The sequence below is a fragment of the Hesperophylax consimilis genome, chromosome 5 (genome assembly GCF_061612785.1).
Source record: "Hesperophylax consimilis isolate HC1 chromosome 5, BYU_Hcon_1.0, whole genome shotgun sequence".
Lineage (NCBI taxonomy): Eukaryota > Metazoa > Arthropoda > Insecta > Trichoptera > Limnephilidae > Hesperophylax > Hesperophylax consimilis.
Window position 1 is genome coordinate 34,947,840 of NC_142840.1, and position 19,372 is coordinate 34,967,211.

The 19,372-nt window shown below is 32.9% G+C and overlaps 1 protein-coding gene across 1 annotated transcript in view; it reads right to left on the reverse strand.

Moving 5' to 3' along the window:
• rdgC (retinal degeneration C) overlaps positions 1–19,372 on the reverse strand; it is a 204,252-nt gene that overhangs the window by 162,190 nt on the left and 22,690 nt on the right. Inside the window, exons 2-3 of the mRNA XM_089631830.1 lie at positions 13,838–13,931; positions 8,274–8,425 (exon numbers count right to left, since the gene is read on the reverse strand). Coding sequence (XP_089487956.1) covers positions 8,274–8,425; positions 13,838–13,931 — 246 coding nt within the window. The remainder of the gene's footprint in view (positions 1–8,273; positions 8,426–13,837; positions 13,932–19,372) is intronic.

Genomic DNA, 19,372 nt, shown 5'->3' on the forward strand with positions numbered 1-19,372 from the left:
TCGCGGGTTCAAATCCGGGCGTGAAAAAGTAAATTTTGTTAGAAGAATTTGTGTTTTTACACAATATTTAGTATATTTGCGCCTCGTTCCAGACTGTAAGATACTCTGAGTATCACCCTCGTGTAATACCACCGTTCAGAATTGAAATGACTTGGCCGTATTTGGTAACCCTACCTTCGTCTTTCCATCTCCTTCACCTCCTCACTACCTTTAGCCTCACAAAATACTCCAATTGTTGATGCCATAATCTCACTGGCTCTAGAGGCTTGGGCGCAGTTGAGGTACTTAAGCGGTATTCATATAAGAAATATATAATATTTACAGCTCAAAATAACGATATAAATGTAAATAACTTAGACGCCCATCAGTGGAAAGATTGTAGCTTATGCTTATACTATAATATTATTATATTTTAAATCTCTTATTTCAAAAAGTTTCCTGTATTCTACCATAAAGAGCTTTTTTTACGACATTTGTGTTTTTTGTTTATTTCAGAAGCAAGAGAAGCTTTACACTTTTAGCGAAAATATATTATTCTCCTGAGCTGACTTGCTCTGACTTGCAAATAAGATATTTCCCTAGCTTGTTTACACTTCTTATTAATGTTTTTATTTATGATGGTAAGTATCTTTATTTTTCTTTAAAAAATATTTACTTGAATTCTACAACTACCTTACATTATTTGTTCTCTACGTTACCCAAAGAAAAACCGCTATTATTGTATGTATATTTTTACTACTTAACCTTTAGATTAGCATAAAAATATTTCAAATTTTTTATTAGTACTACGGTTACAGACAAATATATTCACTCGTAATTTATAGCCACTTTTACACTTGTGTTAACAACAACACTTACAGTAGCTTTACACTTTGGGGGGCGGGTTTAGGTATCGCCGCTCCGGAAACAATTTATTGGATAATCAACATAAGTCACCCCAAGTAGTTCTCTGCGTTTGGTGACTTAGCAGGGGTGCCCGGGTTCATCGGGGAGGTGGGTTCAGGATGCGCCTGCCTACCGCCTGCACTGATCCTTAAATTCCTGCCCCCCACCTCATACTTTTTTCCTTCCCAGAACTTCATCTCCTTAAAACGAACCTCCACGCAGCATCCCTTAAGATGACATTGGCTCTGAGGGAAATTATGTTCCTCAGAGCTTCCTGTGTGGGGTAAAGGCTAAAAAAACGAGATAATTTCAATTACATAGCAAAATTTCGTAATTACGAGCTAGGGTTTATTAATGCGGCTGTGGTTTGTATAAAACTCACTAACAACATCATATTTTTAAAATAACATCAACTAATTATCCAATATCTCGACGGGTCGCACGTTAGGTACCCTTCTTAGTTAATCGGCAAATCTTTTTTTTTTAAAGTTTTTTTCTGTAATGCAATTCACTTTTATTACTTTTTTATCATAATGGTTTGTTCTTTTTAAATAATAATATCTGTTTAATCTGTGTACCTATCTATTACGTCTTATCTTTTTTATTCTTCGGAAATTTTATGTAGATGACAAGATTATTCGAACTAAAAATATTACGAGGTACTTGTTGGTATAATATTTATCGAATGTATTATCATGAAGTATTATTACAAATAAAAATAACACACATGTAGCTATGTCTATTTTTTTTGATTCTCGATTCAACGTTTGATTAATTTCAACAGAATTACATCATTTAAAAGATTTAAGATTTTTACATCCAAAAGTATTATTGTGATAAATTATCGCGCGATACGATTCCTCCAACCTCTTTACCCGATGTACCGGATACCATCACTAAATTTGGTATCCGGTATTAGACTGCTACACCAAAACTAAACACAAAAACACATTTAGAGGATTAACGATTGCAGAACGGTATCACTGTTTCATTTGCCCTAATGAAGGACACAATAACCCAAACATGCCAAAGTTGTCAATTAAATATTAATAAATGCTATTATTAGACTAATTGTGTGTGTTGGTTAGGGAATATTTCTGAAGAATCCTTCCATCTATCTCCATACACTCTCGGAATACTTAGTGTGACGGGATTATAAATACATCTCACATCAAATATAGCCGTGGCCTGCCGCCAACTAACTGCAGCATTTCGTGAATGACCACTATTTGGAACAGGGATTCTTAAAACGTGTGTACCTCACAGACATAATATTCATATGTCTATGGTGTACCTATTTAATTTACGACGGCCTACGCGAACGAGGTGTAATCCTCTCTTCAAATATGAATACGAAGATTGTGGGTTAATATCTCCTATTAATTTTGCAATTAATTAATTAATATAGGGCGATACTGAGAGAGGAAGGTACTCTCATTATGGTCTTGGTGAAAGACCACCATTCTTTCTCTACCTCTTTTTAGTAACCAGATCTGAACGGATGTACTCCCCCAACGACCTCTTGCGCATCTCATTCCCTTCCCCACTACCTTTACCCTCATAACATATAAATTGGAGATGCGGAAGTCTTACTGGTTTAAAATGGTTGGGAGCAGTTTGGACTCTTAGGCGACATCACAATAAAAAAATGCATGGTTTTTAAAACATTTTCTAATATCCCTCAACTTCCTTAATTCACAGATTAAATTTATTGGTTTGTGTCAAAAACAAAAAACTTTTTTTTATCGTAGAAAGCAGACACTTTGTGCCTTGACATTATAAAAATGATTTTTTTCTTTGTTTTAGACCGCTTTATTGAGTTATAAAGGTCTATCGGTTTTCGGTTGCACTCGACTCGTTGCAATGACAATAGAAATATAAACTTTTACACTCGTTTATATTTCCACTATCGACGACGACCTATATAACTCAATAAAATGGTTTAAAACAAATTAAAAAATTTCATTTAGGTATATATATTTTACTCTTCAAATTAATTAGGATTTCTGAGACAAAGCCTATTCATTCAGCTAAAGTACCGTATAATTCAGCGTCACTAAGCCAACTAGTTTTAGAAAACATCACCATGGTTTTGATTGTCATGAACTTAAGAGTGAGAGTTTCTAATAAGACTAAAAAACAGATTTTGTCCTAAAGGTTTGTGAAATAGTTTTAGTCTAGTATTCTTGATAAATTTAATGACACCATTTATAAAATTAAACGTAATCTATAACAGAACTTTGTTGAATCCTACAAATTATAGTAGCGTTGTTATTGTTCTAGTTTCTATTTTATTTTATGTTACTGTTACGTTTTACTATTATTGTTTCATATTTAGTTTTTTTTAAAACTTGTAATCCCATTATACCTTTTAATCACAGTTTTATTTTATATATGGGTATTCGTAAATCTATATTGTACCTACTAAGATAGATTACATCTACATACTGTTATTATTTCTTATATAATCCTGATATCCTCCTTTGTACACTCCACTTTATATAACTTTTATGTAAAAGCCTTTGTAGGCGTATAAACAAATACACGAACTGTTACCAGCAGCCGAAATCGATAGCTTCAAGCAGTGACTGCAAGGTTTTCAAGGATAAAAAATTACAAAACAACGCAGTAGTCTGTGTATTTCGAAAATCGAATGATTGCAACAGTTCAAGTAATCCCAGCCTGAGAGGCGTGTCGGCATTCATACAAATGAAATTTGTAAAACGAAACATTCGGTTGTCAAAATACGGATAAAAACTTTTGTAAAAGAACTCAGGATTTGGATGTAACTCAACACCTTTAGTAACTCAACAGTACCTGCGCATGTGTATATTGTCCTGCTTACATTTGAAATCATTAAGTTCTCTAAAGGTTTGTTAACAAGGCGGAGAGGGTGTCAGGATTCAAACCAAAATCCACAATGCATTTACATGACGTAGTGTCACGAGTAACGAGTTTGTCCTACGAAATAATGCGGTGGACGCTCTACTCCTGTAACCGCTACATTTCAGGTGAATTGTTATTAGACCTCCCGTACTATCCAAAGAGTAAGTTGATTGAGATGGGTGATTCGAAGTAAAGCAAAAACAAATCAGATAACCTTTAAACCTCAATACGAATTGTGTAAATATTTGCACGCTGACAAATATAGTATTTTGCATGCCTTCTTTCTATATTTTTCCTCTTTCACCTGGCTTAGCTACCAAATAATGTATTCAAAAATATTTTACTTATTTACTGTCTGTTTTTTGATATTCATGGTAAATTTGGAACAGATTTTTATTTTAACTTTTGTTTTGATTTTTATTTTTTGAATGATAATTTTTAATTTAAATTTAAGTAATAATTATTGTTTTATTTTATTTTAAACATTTTTAATTTTTTTATTTCATTTTGTTTTACGTCCAGCTGAGATTTTACATTCAAACCATTTTCTAAACACACATTAATAAGAACCAACTTTGAAATTTTCTTAGAAATCGGTCCAGTAATTTTTAAGTCTATAGGGACAAACAAACAAACAAAAATTATTTTAAATATAAAGATGATGTTATTTAAGGACGGGTTGTTTCACAAAATTTGAACAATTCATCAGTATTCAAAGTTGATTTTCAATTCTGTGAAGGTTCTATTCAAGATATGTTATAATTCAATTTATATGAAACAATTGGCCAATAATGATATAATAACAAAACTTGAGTAGAAACTTCACGAAACTTGAAAATCAACATTGAAGTTGTTCAAATTTCAGTGTTGATTTTTAAATAAAACAAACGAAGAATTTATAAATAGTAATCTATAATTTAAAAAAAAATCTAAGGCAGTAGAAAACATTACAATGGTGTACAATTGTATTTTAACTTAAGAAGCAAACGTAATATATGCCCATAAGTTTTATTTTAATGCAGATCAATCACCGTTCAGTACGAGATTATTTTTTAAATATGTTTATTTTAATAATTGATGTAACTTACATCATATACAAAAAAGTAATACAGTGTAATAATAATTTTATGTAATATAAAAGATGTACCCCCATAATTAAGCTGCGCCCTTATATATGAGGGGTGTATGGTTATATTCTTAATTTGAAAGACAGGTATACAAAAAGTTTTAAAGTTATATAAAGACTAATCCACTCTTTTATAAATTTCATTCAATAGCACCATCCCCCTTGTCAGGCTAAGCTGTGCTAGACCCTGTGTTCTGCAGTGTGGTATCTTGACCAAGTCATGGTGACGACCTCGGCTGAAGTTTTCAAGCACGTACATATAAGCCGTAACATTTTAGGGGGAATGGACTATCAATTATGCAGTTATGTACAAAGATTAAAAATAAGTATTCAACACTTTCATAACATCTGGTTTCTGGGTAAAATAAGAATACACATTATATAATTAATTTTATCTTATCTTTATGGTTCGTGGTCACTGCACGTCTTAAGAGCAGTTCACGTAAATAATGTGATCTTATCTCGATGGTTCGTGGTCACTGATTTTCTTCGCGAGCCACAGCTTGACACGTTCTTCGAAGATTTCGCCAATTCTTGTTGTGTTAATTAAGAATAAAGTATCTTAAACTTGTATAAAATTAGAAACTTTTTAACATTCGATTTTATATCTTGTTTGTAAAAACAACTAGTTTCCAACGTGAATTTTCACATGGAAGACCATAAATATTATATTACATTTTCATAAATAAGAACATAAATATTTTTACGCAAGAACATCTGAGATACGTGAAATAACTTTTGGGCGAATTAAACCATTTATCACCTCAGTTCGTTGAATGCAGCCCTTTCAATACAGGGTGTCCGGTGGTAAAGTGCGCTAATTTTGAGGGGTGTTTCTACATGATTTTAGAAGTAAACTTTTTTCGAAATTTCAATTATTTAAGGTACTTTTTAGGTTAAAATGTTAAATTTTTAGCATGGAAAAATAAATTGTCTTTTATTGAAAAATGTTTTTGTGTGCCATAAACATTGGAATTTCGAAAAAATTTACTTATACCATCATGTAGATCGCCTCACGAAGTTAGCGCTCTTTACCCCCGGACACCCTGTATATTTCAATTTGTATTTCTGGCCTGGAATTTCGTAGTAAATCTTATTAATACTTTCAAAATCATATTATTTATTATAAGAGGTACCATAAATTCACTTGGCATTAAATTAAGACGAAACAATAATTTATCACAGAAAATATCTCCGTGTAAAATGTTTCCCGCATTTTATATCATTGTCATTACGGAGAGTCTAAATATATTATTAGTAGGTACTTAAACTTAGAGAAGTTCGGGGTGAAATGTAGGGTTGTTTGGCGAGAAAGCAGTCTAAATTACTTTGAAAGTCAATCAATCATCAACCACTAAGAAAAAATACTATTATATATATATACGAGTGAACGGTGAGTTTTAGTGTCATAACATTTGAAGCTTTTCTTTTGGAAATATTTGAGCCATGAAAGCGATACGTAAACATTTATTCGCATGCATTTTCCGCGCTTCTTGTAGAATACCGGTTAAACAAACATAGTAAACAAAAATTAATGGCATTTGCAAATCTCTGTTTTCAAGAGATATAAAAGTATTTTGTGTGAAAAACTTTGACTAACGACATAAGAATCATTTTTTACAGAAATTAATAGATATTTAAAAGAAGAAAAAAAATGAGATTGTTCAACCGGAGATTGTTCAACTTGTAGTATTGCCGGAATTTTTTTTGTTTCAGTTTATCCAAGAATATCCAAAGTCGGCTCGGGTTAATCGAAAACGAAATGTTAACTATTTTCCCGCTTGTAGTACGAGTTTCCAGACAGCATGTATAATAATATTGTGGTATCCCAGATATTAGTTGAGGTGCTATCCTAGATGGAACTTGTAGCAGTAATATAGAGCTGTCGATAGTTTAGATATTCAGGGATAGATAAGTACTATTGCTACCAAAGGTCAAGGGTCTTGAATCATCACTACCGCTTGCTAAACCCGCTTGCTGGGTATCGATTCTCCAATCCAGGCCACACGCAATAGCCGTCGAAAGAACATACATTGGTCGACGATCTTATTCTTTTGTCTCGTCGAAGGTACATACTTACAAGTCAAGTCATTCTTTGACTTTGTCGAGAATCGAGGCCCTGGCCCCATGGCTGCCCAAGTGTCCAAGCTCATTTCAACTATTAGGTATTAATAAAAAGTGCAAATTTGTTATTGATCCTGGAGTTTTATTGAAGATTAATGAGTCACCGGGAGTTTCAACAAATATGTAGGTATATGTTTTATAATTTGAGCTTTTAATCCAGCAAAAATGGGAGAATGGTGCAATCACAGTTTGCCATAGTCATGGAAAATAATTGAAGCCATTTTACTCATCTATTCAACCCTGAACAATGAACATTCCAGTAAGTGTGCCAAAAATTATCGACTTTAGCCAGGATCAGGAATACAATCATTCTATGTAAAATATCTCGCCAGCGTATACTGGCTTTTAGTTATAAGCCGATGATCTACATATAACTAAATAACCATCACACCTTTTCCCTCAGGGCTAGGCAGAGGGAAAGAACCGCCAAATAACTTGGTCTTGGCATACACTTTTTACTTCATTCATATTCATACATCGGTTCATACATACTGCTCGACTCAAATATCTGGTTAATTTGTTCATGCCATTTCTTCCTCGGTGTCCTCGACTTATTCTACCTTTCACATTCGCGTTTTGAATTCTCCTTACTCCCATTTCTTCGTTAATTCGATTTAAATATCCAAACCATATAATTCTTTGCAAATCTCCACATTTCTCGCACGATTATATCTACATGGTTTTATCACACATACGCTTCAGGGATCTCATTATTATGCCATTCGGTCTACGTTTCTCCTTCCTCTGCTTGTTCCATGCTTTGCTGTCATTCACCAGGGAAGGAACCAGCACTACACTGTGGAATGCTAGTTTCGCTTCTTTGGACAATTTTTTGTTAGAGCGTTTGGTCCTCCATTAAACCGGTGCGAGTCAGGTCGGGTATGTCATACCCGAGAAGTTTTTAAACTCAGATAATTTAATGTTCTTATTTCCATGATAGCTTGAGGGGAGTGGGGGGGAGATACAATTGCGGAAAGGTGGCTGGGGTACGTCACACCGACCTCGTGGTAGGTGTTATATTTTTAATATCCCAAGTAATAAAAAATACTTAATACACAATTAAAGTATCCAAAATTTGGTATCAAAGTTTCGGGTATCTCCTACCCGTCTCATAGGTGGTGTAATAATTTTTCACCTCACCCACGCCAGGTTAATTGAGTTTTTTTTTGTATTTACCCTTCTTTCAATATCTCTATTAGCCATTCCATCCGTCGTAAATATATTTTTTAAATCTATATTTTTATAGTATTACCTTTTTCTTCCTGAAGGTCTCAATCAGCACGTCAAGGTCCCTCCTCTGCAGCGGGAAGTTGAGATGGGGCCCCCTGTAGGAGCGGTCCGGGGCCCCCGTTCCGTCGTCCTCTGCATCATCCGATTCGTCTGAGAAACGCACATCCAGACCATCTGTAACAAGCCGGAAATAACACACCCTTACAATGAGGTTAGTAGCAAGCTGTGAGCACAATCAGGACACTACTGTGGATAGAGATAACTTGTAGTTTTTGATTTGATGCTGAGAAAATATCTTTGAGAGGCAGTAGGTAGCTCTCATGGGTGACGGGTGACATGCCGGCGCATGCGCGGACGAGCGAGTTGTCTAATAATTGCTTGAATAAGGGAAGTCAACCTTTAAGTTTCCCCTCGGGTCACGTAATGCCGTATTCGGCACGAAATATTAATAGGCATTGAGTGACGTTGTGCCAAATGTGGTACAAAATTACGAGTACTCACGTCATCATAAATCTGAATGAAAATCTGGAAATCTTCTAATAAATCTCTTATCTGACTGATTTTGTAACTGATGTATTATTTTGTCTGGTCTCGAGCGTATAATCGATTATTTCCGTGTTTTTTTGTTAAATCGGTGAGTTATAAAGTAAAGTGTATGTTTTTACATTAAAATGTATTTTTGTGTTAAATCGGTGAGTTACAAAGTAAAGTGTATGTTTTTACATTAAAATGTAAATGTGAAGATAATTTTTATGAGTTGCCGTACCCGAGTTATCGCGTATATTATGTTTATTTTTTTATGTGGGAGCGGAAAGTTAGTAATAAGTATTGTTAGAATTAAAAGCTTGCAATACAAGGCAAAACGAATCTCAAAAAATATGCATATTAAATAGAGATGAGTGCATAAAAATGGAGGATAGGCAAAACAGTAGATTTCAAACGATTTCAAAATGCGTTAATAAATACAATCAAAAGCATGAAATAGTGATAACTTTTGAGTTTAAAAAAGCAGTGAATATATCTGGTGGATGCACGAAAGAAAATACTTTATTGAAAATGTTATATTTTTTAAAGGAATTTTCGAGTTAGGCATATTGTAAGTTGCTCCAACCTTTAAATGTCTCCTCAAAGAATTTGATTAAAAATAAAATAAGATGTTATGATTTTTATTCTTAACGCTCATCATAATGATGATGTAATTCTATAGACGCCATGTTGAGAAAATTATCTAAGTAATATATTAGTATGACTGAATACCAAACGTATATTTAAGATTATGACACTATTATTAAAAAACCACATTAACAAAGGATAGTTTCGCAGAATTTGAACAATTCATCAAATTTCAACGTTAATTTACAAGTTCTGTGAAAGTCCTATTAAAGCTCTGTTATTATATCCTTATGGGCGAGATTCTTTCAGAATTGAAATAGTAAAATAATTTGAATAGAACTTTCACTGAACTTGAAAATTAACTTTGAAATTTGACGAATTGTTCAAATTTCTTGAAACAACCCGTCCTGGTGTTTTTTATTCGAGTGTGTCCATAAATATGACAATGTTTACCAGCTTTAATTTGATAAAAATAAAATATTTTTTATCTTTACGCAGGAAACATAATATTGGATATTATTAATCAACTTTGAAACGGTCGGATTGATATTCATTGAGACTTATTCAGTTTGACATTTGAGAACCCAATAAAAGGAAATCATAAAACAACAAAATACTTTCTCGGAAGCGGAAGTCGGTCGAAAGATTTTGTGATTTTTATATTAATGCAATTTAATCATCGTTAGATTAATTGTTCGATTTAATGCACAAAGCATATTTAAAAATATCAAGTAATTACAAACATGACGCAAAAAAATGGATGTGAAAATACGATTCTAATTAATGGTATCTTAAAAATATATGGGAATAGTTGGCAAATAACTAGAATGGCTTAGAAACTACCTGAAAAACAGAAAACAAAAAACCACGTTTGGAGACGCAATATCGGAGGAACAGTGAGTGAGTGAACCTAGGAGTGCCACAACGATCTTTATTGGGGCCATTACTATTTATATTATATATCAACAATATAGTGCAGTGCTTAAAATACTGATTAATCAAACTGTTTGCAGACGATACGCTTTTATATTTAACGGGAAATAATTTTGAAGAAGTTATGCTCAAAATATAGTACCATCTGGAACAAATATCTATGTGGTTAAAGATAAAAAATTAAAACTAAATGTAACAACAAGTAAATACATGGTAATAGATAAAAAACTTCAACGGACTCGAACGTAAAATTATTATAAACAACGAAGAAATAGAGGAAGTAGAGGAAATGAAATACTTGGGCATTATAATGGACAATCGACTCAAACTTAACTCTAACTTTGAATTATTAGCTAAGAAAATGGCGAAAGGGTTATTTTTTAAAGAAAAATAAGAAATTAATAATATGTAAATACCAGTAAATTAGTTAATAATAGTATAGTAGCATCTCATTTAAATAACTGCTCTAATGTCATTTTCTTGTGAAATCAAACACAGTTAAAGAAATCGCAAATAATTCAAAATAGAGGTATGCGAGCAGTATTGAATTATAGTAGGTACCTATTCTAGGATAATTATTATGCAGAAAAAATTATAAATGTTAAGTTTGAGACAGCGAATAGTTTACAATACCCTAATATTTATATTTAAGCTAAAAAATAAGATGCTTCCGAAATACCACGAGAACCTGTGGAGATTTTAGACTATTGAGTATAATCCGCAAAAATTTGATCCTGTGAAATAAAATACTTAATCAACTCGTACGTTGTTCAGTATTTATAATGGAATATTTAAGCCTCTTATTTTATAAGGCCACCGTTGTATAATAATATAATTATTTAAAATTAAACAAATGTGATTTCAAAATAACCAAATATATTTTACAGTTTTAAGCTTTGACTGCGAGCTTCCAAAGACCACAATTTATATTATTTAGCAAATTTTGCCAAAAGACAGGGTTTTCGTTTGAAAACTGAATTTTCATAGAGTTAAGCAAGTTTCGCGGTACAACAAATTGCGAAAGTTGAAAACAGCCAGTGTTGACTTAACCCGTATTACAAGTTACGCCAACACAACGCGGAGGGCGCTTGTAAGCCGGTAATTTACCTCCGGCTGTACCGGAAACACCGTTTGACATGATCTACTAACTCTTCCCGAACTATTCGCGGAAACGGACATTATCAAAAGCCTTTTCTGATTAAATGGTAAAGGCCACTTTTCGGGTTGCAAATGGTCACTTGGTCATCAACTTTCTATTCTGGAACACAATGGATTGTCAAAGTGTGCGTCGAAATTATTTTACTTTTCGTGTATTTGGCGTGCTTTAGAACATAATAAAATATACTCAATGATTTGAATAATTGTGAGCAAAATTAACACAAAAATAGTATACTTATTTCATACCATTTCCGCGTTACGGTATCTGCGCGGTTGACACCTAGTGAATTATAATAATATTATAATACACACAATAAATTCTAGTCAATCAATTAAAAAATATTCTGCATTTTTATCTTTTTCTAAAAAACTTATATTTGCAACATGATAATTATCCTTGGTGAATGATAAGACAACATTATCATTGATTACAAAGAGCAGAGGAAATACCCTTTTATCTCGACACCTTCTTCGAGGCTAAAATAAATTACACTAACGTTTATTAAGTACATCATTTTGCATGATAGCCATCATGTAAATTTTATTTTGCATATGAGTGCTTTACCTAGTATATTTTATTTAAAAATGATTTTCGACCCCAAAATTTATGACCAAGCGTATGCCCCAGAGGTGAACGGAATAAGAGGTGGCTAGTCTGGAGCAGGATAGGATCAGGATGGTAAGGACTTTGCAAGGACGGAAGACTAAAGACAACTGGCGATGGACCGTCAGGAGGCCAAACCCTACCCCGGTATGGATGTACAACAGTGTGTAGCGTTGATAATTATGATGATGATAAACTTTTTCTATAATAACATTTTAGTTCTTTAGCGAGTGTGAATTAGTCCTCTCTTCCTTTTTACAGTCGATGTGTTTTAACGATCAGGGGGTCTAGCACAGTGAAATAGATAACTTTAAAATATCGAATCGATGAGCGTAACTACCGATGATTTTATATCGATTTTCAGAGCACGGTCGCGCTGTTGATAGCCAGACCGACATTGATAATGCAAATCGATATACGATGGCAAAACTGGTGCATCTGTCTATGAGTTTACCAAACTTTAAATGGATACAGAAAAGTTAAAAATACTAATAAATTGACAATATCGAATAAAAATTATAACTTTTATTTACATTGGCAGTCCGCGTTTGCTTTCTGACACACAAAAAGGAATTGAATTGTTCATGAGGTCTTTAGTCACTACTAACACTTTTGTATCTCCAAGTTGGAATGGAATCAATTGATTGAATAGATGAATAAATTAAGTCTATGGACCATGTAAACGATTTCTGAGCACTTAGTTAGATAACCTCCATTCATAAATAAGCCCGTTATTTTGCATAACCAAAGACATCACAAATTTTTTTTTTCATATTGACAGTTTATCCGATATCTTGAGGGGCCGCGCGAAAAGCAGCGGCTTTTGTATACCGACTGTCGTTGTCATATTCTGACTGTGCTCGCAAATATCGCTAGTTGATCATAGAAGACGAAGTTTGTCAATATTGTATTGCTTGTGCTAGACCTCCAGAAACCGATTATTTACTAAAACGTTTTATTATTAAGAAGCACCTTTAAAGTTCAAATGGAAAATGAAAGTTTCAGCAAACTTTGGTTATCAATTAATTAAGTAATTTACAAGCACAAGTACTTAGTGTTTTATGTCAAAAAGGCAAAATTAATCCACCTTAGGCAAGTGGAAAGGAAAAATTGAGTTCTTAGGTGTGGAATCAATCCTTTAACTAAACTTTCCCCAACAATATCGTCTCTTTAAACTTCCTCGAAATTAATTAAATTGGAATATTTCATATTTAGTATTCACAACTTCATGGATCGCTAGAAACGCGAAACACTGCGAATTATTAAGGGTTTTTAGAAACTTCCCATTACTTATTAAAATTTGTACTAATTAAAATAAGTACGACTAAAATTCTTGTTATAAATTCCCCTTAATTTCTATGTAACCACCGCACCCACAATTTTTTATAATTTGATAACAATTTGTTTTATGTTGCTACTGAAATTAATCTAAGGCAAGTTTTCTTCTCCTTTTTTTATTCCACTCTTAGAATTCGTGAAAAGATTGGGTTTATGCTTGGAGATTCTCTATCTGTGACTTTATCCATCAATGATTAGCGAACTGATTTATAATATTATATTTAAAAGCATTAGAAAGCACAAAAAACCAGAAAATTAATGTTTAGTTCTTAAAAAATCTGCTCGTTTTCTTTCCATTTGGAACAACGTGTGCTTTTGGACGGCGTAAACACGAACCGAATTTACAATATTTTATTAGAACGAAACAAAATTGATAAGTTGTAGCCAAATCTATATGTATTTGATTAAGTTAGTTTAGGTTGGTTGAATGAAAAACTTACCCATGGAAGACGAGCGTGACGTGGCGCTGGAACCAGTAGCTTTAGAGGCAGAGTCTGGCATGTGGGTTAACAGAGCATTGAAGAAGTTGTACAGCTGTGGAAGAACAAATTTGACACTTTTTAATAACACAGTTTAGCAAAAAGTCTCCGGAAGCCCAACATTCATGTAAAGGGAGAAGTAAAAGATTTTATGGAAATTTTTAAAGACATTTGGAAAGAAATATTAGCAAAGTAGATTGACGATTTGTGCTTGATGTTTATAAAATGACCTTAAAACTAAACATAATGATATATTATTTGTGATGTTAACGGCTAAAAGTATAAGTTTTGGCTACCACGAAGACTGCATAAACATAGACGTATTAGACAGTTACACCATTACAACTACAAATTAACAGGATTATCGCTTGCTCAAAAATATACCTCACCACGATCCAACCTTCTGCACGGAGAAAAATGATCCTGATAAAAAAGTGACAGCACGCCACTTTCTTGATATTTTTTTTGTATATTTTCCGACTTTATGTCCGGGTTAAATCTTTCCCACAGGAAAAACTAAACTCTTCCACACACTTTTCCACAAATGATCATCTAGTCAATCCACATTATGCAAATGCATTACATAAGCATAATAAATACAAAAAAATACAAGAACAACATGTCAACTCACCATTGAGCAAATAGGAAAATAATTATTTATTCTAATCATTTAAAAAAACATCACTTTTACAATTTCATAAAGATTCTTTCAACAACGAAAACCAAATACTTTTTTCAAGCAGCAACATACCAAATGTGCAAGGTTCTATAACCTCCCCGTGCTGCAAAACCACCACAGCCCAAACATTTTATAAATACAGTAGAGTGAAATGGTTTAACGAATTACCTCTAGATGTAAGATTACAAAAAAATGTATTGAAATCCAAAAACACAGTTAAGAATATAATTCCGCAGTATTTCTTTAATTATTAAACTTTTAAAATAATATCATAATTCTCTAAAATAATATTAGATATCCTTTTTTCTGCTTTCTTCTTTTTTTCTCTCCTCCTTTTTTCTATTATTTTTTTACAACAATTGTCTGTAAATTGGATTTTATTTTTCTTTGTTTAAAATAATAACATTGTTAAAATAGTAATTAATTACGTTTCTCCACCCTTTTAACACGAGCGTTTGCTCAAAGAAAAGGTGTGTTACTTTACTCTTTCTGATATTTAAAAAAAAAAACTTTGTAATATGTATACATTATAACTGTACCTATTTAATCCAATAAAGAAATTTAAAAAAAAAATTCACCGACTCCAGATATTTTCATATCAGAGGGTTCGGCTCGTTAGAACTTCTAATTGGACCTATAAATCCTATCGATCCCTCAGTATAAATATTTTTAAAATCTTTTGTAATCCTAAATGTATTTAAAATGACTGATTTTTGGATTTTTATATATAAACTCTTTGACAGATCTAATACGCATAAATTTTGAATGAGAGATCTAGGTTAAAATGCCAAATTCTTTTAATCTCATTTAATGCATAAATATCATAATCAAATGTGATAATATTATTACCAAAATTTGTATATACGTGTATTCCGCCGTCCTCAGAAAACATTCGCTTTTGACTGGTCTGCCTGGTCTGACTGGTCTGCCTGCAGTCTTGTTTTCAACAGGACAACGAATAATTTGACAAGATTTTTAATTAATTAATAGTATTTCATATCAGTATTTTTTCTCCGTGTGCCCTGACGTTGAACACTATCCGAAACGCTGGCTAAAGAAGGAGAAATAATAAAATGGCGTAATAACCCCAAAAATAATCACGATGACGGAAATATTATGTAGCCAATTATTTTTGCTATGAAATTCCAAATCGGTCATTGGTTTAAATTCCGGCGTACAGAAGTATTTTTTTTAGATATGTTTGTGTTATTTCATAACCCAATAATTAAGAAATAATGTAGATTATATTTGCGGCAAGTTCCAGAATGGTAGATACTTTCAGTATCGCCCTGGTTATATACCACAATTCAGAATCAAAACGTTGCTTGAACGGCTTTTACCACATTTCGTGACTAGATCTGAATATCCATTTGAGATATTTTCCCACCTTATTCTTCCCCATATTTTTCCCTTCACCATTCCCTTGACCATCACAACATTCGACTACAGACGGTGGGACTTTTGTGCGGTATTTAAATAAAAAATTAAAATACGTCTCAAGGCGGTGAAAAATGACTTTAAACTTTTGAGAATTTTTACTGCTTTATACAGTCCGATTCCACATAATATATAGGTAAGAACTCATTACTACATAGTAAAGCAATTGGTATTCTCGAATTAAATCGTAATTAACATTAGATTTCGTTTCATATTCTACAAAGTGCGTTTCCACTAGAACTGGCAATCCAGGGAAGTTTTCCGTTCCGTAAAGCAAACAAATTTCAGAATTTATTCTATGGGCTAATGGCTTTGCTTTGTCACTGGAAAGCTTTCTTTCCGTATCCTGCTTTTAAAACGCCAAACGTTAAAATAAACTATTTTTTCTAAGCGACCGCAATAAACCAAAATTGTTCGAATTTTCGATGAACGGAACTAATGAAAATTCTTGTGAAAGATGAAAAATTTAACAAGTTAGTCATAAACTTGAGTCCTGAAATTGTTACACTTTTGAAAGGTAAAACAGCGTGGGTTTTAATCATCATTAAGGACTTTGTGAGAAGATCGTATCATAAATATCGATAAAGAGTCCAGATTTACAGCGATGATAAAATTACAATTTATACGTGCTTGTAGTAATTTACTTTACCTGATTATATTTATATGATTGTAATCTTCATTATTTATTCTGTGTAAAATTCTAAATAACATTTAAATTCAAAATCTAAAATTGGAATATTTGTTGACAAAACTCACCATAAAGTTTGCCTTATATGAAAAAACTTATTTCTGTCATCTTAAACACTTTTCTTTTTCGGCAAATTTAAAAAAAAAAACTGAAAAGAGTGAATTGGAGTGAAGTGCCAATTTCCTTAGTTTAATGAAGTTGAAAACATGTAACCTTTTAGAATACAATAATATATTTTTACTGACAGCAAAATTCCCGACAGCCCCTGTTCAATGGTGTATTTTTGTACATGCATCTTATAAGTTCAACAATATAATAAATTATCGACTTGTCATGGGCCTACATTATAGAGACTTTAATCTTTTTTTAAATCTATTTGAATTCCATCTTTGTTTTCTTGAATGGTTGCGTAAATGAATTGGAATCTGGGAAGTGAAAATTAACGGCCGGCATAGTCCAGTGGTAACGCATTGGACTGCCATTCCGAAGGTCGCGGGTTCGAACCCGGCGTGCGCAAATTTTATTTGATTGATTTGTGTTATTTCACAATTAATTAATTAAAATAATATATAGCATATTTGCGGCACGTTCCAGAGTGGAAGATACTACCAGTATCGCCCTGGTGTAAGACCACCATTCAGAATTGAAACGTTGCTCCAAATGGCTTTAGCCGTGTTTAGTGACTAGATCTGAATAGCCAGGTACTTCCCCACCTTCCTCTTTCCCTTCCCCACTTACCTTCAGCCTCACAACATCCCCCAATTGGGGATGCCATAGTCTTACTGGCTCCAGACGGGAGCAGTTGGGACTCTAGTGAGGTATTCACTATAAAAAAAATTTAAAAAAAAACCCACTTTCAGACATCGGATCGAGCTACACCTCGGCAAATAACTCGTTGTCGATGACATCGCATTCTATCAACTTTTGGTTGCAATCATGCACGCTCAAGCGGGCATATATGAATTTTTCTGAAATCGGAAGATGTATGATGTTAAATTCAATAAATGTCACTCCTACCCAAACGGGATTTGGCTCAGTTGTGTTGTTAGCGTCGTTGATTCCAATCGCTGGGGAAAAAGGTTCAATCCCAAGTGAAACAAAAAAAAGTTTTCAATGTTTTAAAGACTGTTTAGAAGTTCACTGCCTTTAAGAGCCAGTCCCTGGGGAGGAAAGTTCAATCCTCAGTCAAACCAAAAAATGCATATGTAACACATCATTTTTTTTATGAACAGAAATACCGGTCTAAATCGGCAAATCTGCAGCAATTTAATACCTATTTATTTTGATGTTCTGTTGATCCGAATTTACGAAACCCAAATAATATAATGGATAAAGATAAACATGGTGAAAGTGTGTAATGCAAAATTTTGGAAAGGAAGGTAAACAATGATTCACCTGTGAATAAATAAACGACGAAGCTCTTCTAATACATGGAGAAAATTTATTTGAAAAGGTATTATTGAGTTTCCTATCCCATTACTTTTCAATCAGTGATTTTTTTGTTGAAAAACTTTTATTGGAAGAGAGTTCAAAATGGAATCAAACGTTTTTCAGATATAATTATTTAATTATTGTCAGAAGAATTTACCTAATGAAGAGATTCAATATTATGACGTATATAGCCTGTATGACTAATACTATATAAACGTAAACATTATATTAAACTCATTTGTATCCATAAGCTATAAAATGATATTAATTCACTTGTTGCATGGTTACAATTAAACCTTATTAACAGCATTAAGTAGTATTATTATTATTTCGATTATTAACTCGTAACATTTTCTCACTATAAATAAGTGGTATAAACGATGCGTTTGTGGGTGTAATGCATAAATATCTTATATTATGCTACAAAATAGTATTTTTTCAATTAGAAATAAGTAAAACATTATTTTTAAATAATCTTGGGAAGTTGTCAATCGTTTAAAAACCAAGCTATCTTCAATTTTTCACTTTGCAAACTCTTCAAGAAAACAATAATAAATTAATCATAGCGGGCAATCTTGTCAACTTCTTCTTTAAACTTTCGACGTTCTATTTTAAAACTTTTAACTCAACAATTTAGTTTTCGTTTTGAGTGAATCAGCGTCTTTTCATTATTGACTCAACTTCCAAGTTTCTCCGTCAAATGGTTTAACATTAACATGGAAATCTCAGGAGACCGGCAATCGGGAGTTCTCGTCGTCTCTCCTCTTCTCCAAGTAAGGTGGCCAGGTTTCACTTTCTAAAAGCATAATTCAATTCATTGCCAGGAGAATCAGAGAGTGGCACATCTCCCCAAAACTGTGGAGGCAGAATTAATGGAGGCGGCGTCCTGTTATTACCAAAGGAAAAGTAGACTTATTTAGATTTTATTGGAAAAAAAAACGTGTTTTTTTGTTGAAATAAAAAGGTTAAATAAATAATTATAAGCAATAATTAGTCATCCGAAATACTAATACAAATTGAAAATATCTCCCCAGTAAAAATAAATGCCGCCAACGGGAATCGAACCCGTGCCTTCTGATGTCCGGTCAGGTGCTCTGTATCCACTGAGCTATGTCTGCTTATTTCCAACCCGCAAAATGATTCAATATGTACTATTACCTCAATCAACAATTATTATGTTTGCTTATTACATTTATTCACCTGTAAACAACAAACTTTATTTTTGTAGGAAAGGCTTTGTTAGTGCTAAATTTCTCACTAG